This window comes from Limulus polyphemus, unplaced genomic scaffold (assembly GCF_000517525.1).
Source record: "Limulus polyphemus unplaced genomic scaffold, Limulus_polyphemus-2.1.2 Scaffold4975, whole genome shotgun sequence".
In the NCBI taxonomy this organism is placed as follows: domain Eukaryota; kingdom Metazoa; phylum Arthropoda; class Merostomata; order Xiphosura; family Limulidae; genus Limulus; species Limulus polyphemus.
Genome location: NW_013670585.1, coordinates 45,751 through 55,618, shown reverse-complemented (window position 1 = coordinate 55,618; position 9,868 = coordinate 45,751). Strand labels below are relative to the sequence as shown.

Sequence of the window (9,868 nt, the reverse complement as noted above, 5' to 3'; positions counted from 1 at the left end):
GTAAGACTAGAGAGAAGGCAGCTAGTCATCATCACCCGCCGCAAACTCTTGAGCTACTCTTTTACCAACGAATAGTGGGATTGACCGTCACATTATAACGCCCCCACGGCTGAAAGGGCGAGCATGTTTGTTGTGACGGGAATTCGAACCCGCGACCCGCAGATTCAGGGCTAAGCAGTAAGTGTTTCTAAATTCTCATGAACCCTGGCCTTTTTCCTTACTGTTACGTCAGGCCAATACAGTTTACTCGCTGAGGACACTGATATCCACGGGAAGGATGAAACGTCCCACCATTTTACAGGTATCTGAGTGGGGATAAGTATTCATGTGTGGCATTATTAATGCCCTAGATAGAACTGAAGATGATGTCTTATCCATAGAGGGCTAGTTAAGAATGGTGTGCATTTAATGTTATTTTCATCACTAATGTCTGAATATATGGTAAAATATTGTTAAGAGACTTAATCTGCCGTGTTCCAAACTGTTATGGTGATCCAGCCTTAAGGAATACATGAATGTTGTTGTTTTTCAGAAATACGAACTGAATCTTATTATCAACTGACTTCTTTAAAGTATTGAGTTGTCCGAGTTTAGTCAAAACCTCCTGAAACCATCAGCTCGTCATAGTTCGAAATTCAAGGCTTTGTGAATGGTTGTCTTAACCATAAGATGTATACTGCACTTACAAACCCACAAAAAGTATTATTTCAGAAATATATAGGTCGGGTGTGACCTAGTAGTTAACGCGGCAAACTGTGGATCCCAAAATCTGTGATTCACATCCCGCTGCCACAAAACACTCCTGCTCCAAATGAGCACTTTGAAGTCGTTTGTGCGTTGTAAGTCTTATAGTTAAATCTCACTATTCGATTATAGAAGCCCAAGAGTTGGGGTTGGTGCTGTTCACCAGCTGCCCTCTCTCTAGTATCAGTTCAATATTAGGGACGGATAGCTCGGATATCCCTTGTGTAGCTATGTGTGAATATCCAAAACAAACGGAAATGTACAAAAGTGTTTGTAGCTATGTGTGAATATCCAAACAAACGGAAATGTACAAAAGTGTTTTTGTAGCTACGTGTGAATATCCAAAACAAACGGAAATGTACAAAAGTGTTTGTGTAGCTACGTGTGAATATCTAGAACAAACGGAAATGTACAAAAAGTGTTTCTGACTGACGGAGTGGAACATCCTGTACATACTAGTTAGTTGAGGTAAAAATGAAAAAGGAAAATTGGCTCTTGTAATGAATTTTATAATTTCCATCGTGAATCCAATGGAGAAAATATTAATAAATTCAGACCAAGCACAGCAATTTGCTGTGAATAGTATTTGTAAAGAAAGTTGTGGCTATACTGTTGTTTTACGAACACTTGCTGTTAAAAAGTACCAAACGTTAATAGGCATATTATAAAGGGTTTTAGTCGCAGTTCATTGTCTTAATTGCAGGAGAACCAGGACAGGTGATTGGCAGGTTATATCCAAAGGACCCCATTCGCCAGTTTGACGGTTATGTGGACCAATCGGAAACGAAGAAGAAAATAATCCAAGACATTTTAAAGAAAGGGGATGTTGGATATCTTACTGGTAAACAAATTTCACTATTTGGAACTTACATTCTAGAAAGTATAACAGTGTCTTAAGTCTTACATCTCAACTTGGAAGGTACTCCTAACTTTGAAACTACTTTTGCTCAAACTTAGAAAAATTAAGATTAGCTTTTAGTTGGTTTGAAAAGGTAAAGAAACTAAGAGCCCGAACAAGTATTATCAGTGTTTAGAATTAATGGAAAGATATAATTTATTTCACACTTTTGAAAATACTTTCTTTTTGCTCTGAGTAAAGATAGCCGTTATTTCTTTTTTGCGGGTACCCATAACGATGCATGTTACTGCACATAAACCATCTTACAAAATGCTACGTTAATATCGTCGTAGAAGTATACTAGTAATCGACTCATTTTTCGGAAAACATAACTCAATGATAAAACAAAATACAAACGAAGTAACAGGAAGCATTTATTAGACGTTGCGGAATCGTCATAATTCAATCATCAGTAATTTAGGGTTACAAAACAAACAAACCATATTTGTAATTACAACAGAAATATATACATTAGAAATAAACAAATCGAATATACTTAAATATATCACTGAAAAATGAAAACTGAGGCAGAAGTGAAGTAGTTAAAATAGGTTTAAATCCAGTAAAAAGTGTGTGTTATTTAGGGACGCGAGAAGAGTTTTTATGGATAATGTTTCTTTTATAAAACCCAACTTTAGACTGAAAATGTTTTTCCGCTACAAAGATCGTTTGCCGACTGTCCATTATTAACAAGTGAACATATTTCACTAGATCATGTTAACAACTGAACATCTTTCATTAGGTCATGTTAACAAGTGAACATCTTTCATTAGGTCATGTTAACAAGTGAACATCTTTCACTAGGTCATGTTAACAACTGAACATCTTTCATTAGGTCATGTTAACAAGTGAACATCTTTCACTAGGTCATGTTAACAACTGAACATCTTTCATTAGGTCATGTTAACAAGTGAACATCTTTCATTAGGTCATGTTCACAACTGAACATCTTTCTAACAGAAAGCAACTACTTATTGTAACTCATTGACTTCACCATGGCTACAAAAACGTCAAATTCAGTTTTCTCAGTTAACTGTTTCTGGTGCTGGAGTGCTACTGGAGTAATATGTTAATTTACGTTTAAGGCAGAAGTGCGTATTGTAATATATATCTCGAAACTAATAACTCTTAATTCCTAGAAAGGTATGTCATTTTTCCAGGAGATATTGTGGTGATGGACGAAGATGGTTACATATACTTCAAGGATAGGACAGGCGACACCTATAGGTGGAAAGGAGAAAACGTTTCGACAACTGAAGTTGAGGGAGTTATCAGTAAGATCTTAGGCCAAACTGACTGTGTGGTGTACGGAATTCAAATACCAGGTACAGTGATACAAAAAAGAATAATAACACATATCTTTTGTGGTGTGAAGTATACATCTCAGCTGTTTTCACGTCTATTGTGTTGTAAGATATCCCTGAACTGTTTTCGTATTTGGAGAAAGTGCCTCTGAACTGTTTTCACACCTTATGTGATGTAAATTACCCCTGATCTTTTTTTCACACTGGTGTAAGTTACCCCTGAGCTGTTTTAACTTCTGATGCAAGCTACCCTTGAGCTATTTTCACATCTGGTGTAAGGTAACTCTAAGCTGTTTTGACAGCTTGTGTAAGGTATCTCTGAGCTATTTTCATGTCTGATGCAAGCTACCCCTGAGCTATTTTCACATCTGGTGTAAGGTAACCCTGAACTGTTTACACATCTTGTGTAAGCTACCCCTAAGCTATTTTCAAGTCTTGTGTAAGCTACCTCTAAGCTATTTTCAAATCTGATGTAAGATAAACCTGAACTATTTTCACATCTGGTATAAGTTACCGCTAAGCTATTTTCACATTTGGTGTGAGGTAACCCTAAACTGTTTACACATCTATTTTCAAATCTTGTGTAAGTTACCTCTAAGCTATTTTCAAATCTGATGTAAGATAAACCTGAACTTTTTTAAAATCTGATGTAAGATAAACCTGAACTATTTTCACATCCTAAGTAGAAAGATTGACTTGTTTTATTTCCTCGAGTTTCCGACTATGATTTTGGGACTGTGTGAGTTAGGTTATTTATCAGATTTAGTAAATACATTTATAACATGATAGTTTACGTTTAACTGTAGGAACTGAAGGCCGAGCCGGAATGGCAGCTCTACCTGATCCAGAGAGAAAGATCAACATGAAAGAACTGTCGAGTGATCTTCATCGCCAACTTCCAAGCTACGCTGTACCATTGTTTATACGACTTGTAGACAGACTAGAAACCACTGGTGAGTTAGCGCAGAATAAAATCTAACTTTTTTAATTTAGTAGGATCACAAAACTGTAAATAAAAACAACTACAGAAATTATGATTTTTTTTATGTATTCAAAACAATTAAAACTGGAAGTAAAAATATCTTGCGCATGCACATTAGAAAAAAGTTTTTAAAATTATAATTATTTTTTATCAAACGCTTCTGCAAAACTGATTTACAGAACGTACAGTACTTGTTTAAAGTATTTATTAAATTATTTTAAAGAGTTACATCTTTTGAAAAAAAAAACCGAAAGATGAGCGTACATTTAAAATATTTTTGTATTTACCTTTGAACTTTCTTGCTATACTAAATGCGGTATTGTTTTTACTTCTAAAGGACTCTGATAATATTTTTTTTCCACGATTTTCTGTGAAACGTAAAAGGCAGTATATTTACTTTAAGTTCAGAAATGACAAATATCAACGACCTAACGAATTGTTTTTCTTTCTAGGGACTTACAAACTTACAAAGGTAGGCTTACAAAAAGAAGGATTTGATATACATAAAATTCCCGACTCAATCTACTACTTGGATAAAGAAACCAAGTGTTATCTTCCCCTGGATGAAAACACTTACCAATTAATACATTCAGGAAGTCTGTGTCTCTAGAAGTTTGGTGGGACTATTGATTTTTGAGAGTTTCAAGCTAAGTTTAAACTTCTGATTTCGAGAAAGTATCATGTTATAAGTCCGCGGAGCCGCTGCAGGTGGCGGCTTTTTTTAATATTATTGCAGTTATGCAGCTGAGAGGGATTGCCCATTAATTGCACTTTGTCCACACTGACCTAATTCAACATTCAGTACTTCTGTCTCGTAGTTATTTATTAATTTTTGGCTTAGATGAATACCTTTGAATCGTGTTAAAGTTACACATTTTAACCTATAATTCTAAAACCATGAAATTCTATTTTTTCATATTTCCATGGAAGAATTTGAAAATGTTTAGAGATATTTGTGTTTTGTCTGTGTGTGAGAGAGACAGACAGACAGATAGAGTCAATACAGCTGCTTTCAGCACAAGAGGGTGCTAGTGTGTAACACCAGTTTGGTTAATTTTTAGCAGCTGGAAAAAAGCAGCTTTATTCATTTTTGTAACTGAGTCATCCTTTAAGGAATAATATAGAGCAAATGTTCCTTTCTTTAAAATTCTTAAAAACAACAAAGTAACAGGAAAGGAAAAAATAAAAGATTTTCATAGTAGGTTTGAATAGGGCGTCATGATATTTTTTTGGTATATTATTAGCGTGAAGTATTAACTGTATCTTTGATGATATATTTTGTTTATCATATATCTAAAAGTTATTTACATTTGACTGTAATACTGAGAGTAGATATACACACATTCTATTTTTCCCAATAGAAGTACATTTCTTAGGCTAACTTTACAGCTAGGTTTAACAGTTGAATAACTCTTCATTGTGATTATGTATATCGTCATATGAAATGTACTCATATTTGATAACGAATCCCATTCTCTGGCTAAGTTAGGTAAAGAACTTTAGATAACATTTCTTTATTATTTACATAGTTGAGCCAACGAGAGCTGACAGTGCTCGAAGCTACAGTTACCAATCCGGCATCGCATGGGATTCATTATCAAATATAAACAAATATGTTTCACATAACAAACTGTAATGTTGACTGTATAAATACTGCCCTCATTGTCATAAGAAAGGCATTTTTAAATTTCTTAAACAAAATAAAAAAGTGCCAAGGAATTCAGAAAATTTTAATTAGTTATTTGATGAGGAGAGACACCTAACTATTTTAAAATGTTTTATATTAAATTGTTATAAGTTCATAAATTCTAATGATCGGTACAACTAAATTGTTATTAATTAGTTCATAGTTTTATGTACGGGTATATATTTTTTTTAAATGGAAATATCTCATAAAAATGGACATATTCAACCTCAACGGCACTTTATGCGACACGTAAGCCAAATGGAAGAACATAGACCTAAGTCCAGGTGTAGCCATTCCTAATTTAGAACTGCTGACCATTGGAAGGGCAACCAACCAGCAACATCCGTCCCCTATACGAATACTCTTAACCAAATAGCGAAATTGACTGTCGTGACTATAACGCCAACACGTAGTGAGTATGTTCAGTGACGTATATTGTTTGGAACCATGTATTTTGAGATCTACAGCCCGGTACGATAACCATCAGGCCGCGTCTGCCCCCCCCCCCTTCAGTGGCAGAGCGGTATGTCTGCGGACTTACAACGCTAGAATCCGGGTTTCGATACCCGTGGGGTGGGCAGAGCACAGATAGCCCACTATGTAGCTTTGTGCTTAATTACAAACAAACAAACAAGCGTCTGGCCCTTTAAAATTAGGTAAATTAATAAAATGTATTTGTAGTTAATGGGAGATTAACTACAGTTAAAAGTATAGATTCGATATATATATATATATTTATGGATCGATACCTCGGAAACTTTAGTAGTCAGAATCTTGTATAGATTTCTAATGAATAAGTACAATTTTAATGCAGATATTATATGTGACCTAACTTTATAACGTGCATTGTTCTCGCTCAGTTAGGATTTGAAAGCAAATATACACAGTTTTCACGTTTTCTGGATAGGATGAATTGATTACTCGTGTCTCAGTTCACTTTGTAATATCAACGTAATAAAATTTTGTAAAATTTTGAAATTATTTAATGATGTACGGTTTTTTTAATTTGAGTATAAAGTTTTTGATTTGTCATCATAATTGTTAATTTGTTGATTGGAGTTCAAACTGGCTTTACACAAACTGCATTATAGAAGGATTTTTCTGAATTAATAATATAATTTTTATTATAGATTTACATTAGTTTTCACATAAATAAGGGCTAGGCGTGGTTTAGTGATTAGCATGCCCGAACTGGGAATCCGAGGGCTCAGTGTTCGCATGCCGTTGCCATATAAACTGCTCCGCACTTTGGGAGCGTGGATGCGTTATAAGAGTGACGATCAGTACCAATATTTGGTCAGACAATAGTAGCCCACGAGCTTGCGGTGAGTGTTGTTAACTAGCTATCTATCACCACAGAATTAAAGTTTGTTTGTTTTCTGTAAAGCACAAAGCTACACAATAAGTTAGATGTGCTGTAACCACCACGGGTGTCGAAACCCAATTATTAGCGTTATAAGCCTTCGGACTTACCACTGAGCCGCTGGGGAGTAAAGTTAAGGACATCTATATGTTCGCATATAGCTCTTTGTGTAACTTTACTCAAAAATTCAGAAAAAAGATGTTATACATTGAAACCAAGAAAAGGCAGACTTATTATAGATACTGAAAAAATCAGTGGTTTGTGTAACCAGTGATGTGTTTATTGTACAAAATAATACATGTTTAAACTATAATTTATGAGTATTTAGAAGAAATTACATTTAAAGAAATAAAAATATATTCCATCATGAAAAAACATTTTACATATAATTTGTACTATGTTCTAACTTTCTTTATCTAAGTAGTTATGAATTATATATCTCAGTTATTCCTTTTAACAGTTCTGTTTATCTAAGTGGTTGTGATATGTATCTCAGTTATTCCTTTTAACAGTTCTGTTTATCTAAGTAGTTATGATATATATCTCAGTTATTCCTTTTAACAGTTCTGTTTATCTAAGTAGTTATGAATTATATATATTTCAGTTATTCCTTTTAACAGTTCTGTTTATCTAAGTAGTTATGAATTATATATCTCAGTTATTCCTTTTAACAGTTCTGTTTATCTAAGTAGTTATGAATTATATATCAATTATTGTGTGTTTTTTTTGTGTGTGTATATATCAATTATTGTGTGTATGGTTTTTTTTGTACAGTATTCTATAGTTTGATGCATGCATATTTGGTATTATTGTGAGACGATCCTGATTTTATCTAAACAAAGTATGATACTATCAAGTATTTTTATGAATAAATAACAGGAAGAATTGTAATTGGTTTTTATTTATTTATTGCACGAATAAAATTCATTCAGATAAGACACGTGTAACTGAAAATACAATACTAATATAGATGAATTTACAAGTAGTACTTCTACCTAAGTGTATGGGCATGCGTATAATAGCAGGTGGTGCAAATATTTTTGAAGCATGCATTTCTTATATCCATTTTGAAACCTTAAATCAATTTCAATTAAAAGTACAAAAAAAAAATATTTTCGGTAGCTTCTCCCATCCCTCGAATCCGGAAGTGCAGTAAACCTTTCCCACAAAGTAGTTTTCACCTCAGTTTTATTTGTCTAACCCTTTTATGCAACGCTTTTGTTTTCGAAGAGCTGTGTGTATGTCAGACAACAACGCGCTCATGTATACCAAATCTCAAAGCTGCTCGTACAGCCGAGTATATGAAACATATGGTACGTGATAATTAACCTGTGCTATTTAACGTAAATCCTCTTGTATTTTTCACTATCGGTGGAACCAATGTTCTGCAACACATCGAATACTTCCGTGCTTTCTGCCTGTTTCAACACCTATTGTAAAGAACTGACTGAAACACATTTGAGGAAAATCATTTATTTTCTATGCAAAATACACTGGAAACTCCAATATTAATTATTGGAATTAATTGCAATAGCGATGGTAATCTTCTTTGTAATTCCCTAGATTGATTCGTATGTTATCAGGTATCCTGTAAACAACAGACTCGTTGACTCAAAAACAATTTGGTGAATAAATAGTTTAGAAGAAACATCTGTATAAAAATCCAGTGGTATCTGGACCTCATCAATAATTTTAGGCTTAGATAGTCAACTTTTACGTTTTATATTTACTTCAAGGTATGGAGTGGGTTGATAGTGTTAAAACATCATATTTTCTTCAGTAAAATACTATCTATAATGTACAGCAGGTTGTAACAGATTACTTCTACATGTGTTAAGTAGAATACCCTCTATAAGGGAGGAAATGCAGGAACGAGACAGTACAAAGTAGGCTTAATCTGGCTTAAGCCTACTTTGCACTGACTGATGTGGAGCAAGGATCTCGGGTAATTTTCTGTTTCTGTTTAGTCAAATAATAGAAGTAACTTTTGTTTTTCCAGAAGATTAACAATCTTCGCAATAAATATCAAGTTTAAAGTTGAATCGGAAACCAATAATTCGCTCCCATTTTTCGACAGCCTCATAACTAGAACAGAAAAACAGAAACAGAGCCTGTTCATTCTATCTACAGTATCATATAAGTTTTATTAAACATGCCCATCACAAGATAAGGAAGATATTCGTTAGAAACATTAACCAGCAACCAGCGCCATCTAAATGTGAAAAAATAAAATGCTTAATGGCAACTACAATTTTAATATTATGGCTTTAGAGAAATGTCTGTAAAATAACAATTCCACGTTGTTTATAAATATCTCAACATCATTAACAATTTCTTATCCTCGAAAATGCATGCAACTTATGATTAAAAAAAAACAGGGTTTTATATAGTCACCTACCAAGTCTGCGAAAAACTTTATGTTGGCGAAACGGGAAGAATTTTAGATACAAGATTCATCTCTGACGTCATGTGCCGTTAAGGGACTTCGAACTTTCGTTATAAATAAGCAGTGTATGTGTTTCTCTCACAAAGAAACTCCCCCCAGCGACACAGCGGTATGTCTGCGGACTTACAACGCTAGAATCCGGGTTTCGATACCAGTGGTGGGCAGAGCACACATGGCTCATTGTGTAGCTTTTTGCTTAATTACAAACAAACGTCAGTCGGAAGAGGACACGTGAAAGTGTCAAACTAATATCCGTATTAAAATTGATATTGTTCGTTATTGTGGATTCAAACTTTATTATAACAATATATATAATAATTATATATAATGAATTAATAACCAGCCAACAGTAAGTAAATCGCAATAGTCTGGAGGGGTCAGTGAAATAAATATGGTGACTAGAATTAATCATGACAATGTTTGTTGGACTTGAATCAAGCCCGT

The 9,868-nt window shown here is 34.1% G+C and overlaps 1 protein-coding gene across 1 annotated transcript in view; it reads left to right on the top strand.

Annotated features, from left to right (window-relative positions):
* LOC106471940 (long-chain fatty acid transport protein 1-like) overlaps window positions 1-6,977 on the top strand; it is a gene marked incomplete at its 5' end in the record, with an annotated part of 24,212 nt that extends 17,235 nt beyond the window's left edge. The window contains 4 exons of the mRNA XM_013932563.2: window positions 1,448-1,585; window positions 2,803-2,967; window positions 3,753-3,899; window positions 4,381-6,977. Of these exons, the coding sequence (XP_013788017.1) occupies window positions 1,448-1,585; window positions 2,803-2,967; window positions 3,753-3,899; window positions 4,381-4,538 (608 nt within the window). The remainder of the gene's footprint in view (window positions 1-1,447; window positions 1,586-2,802; window positions 2,968-3,752; window positions 3,900-4,380) is intronic.
* Window positions 6,978-9,868: the final 2,891 nt, after the last annotated feature.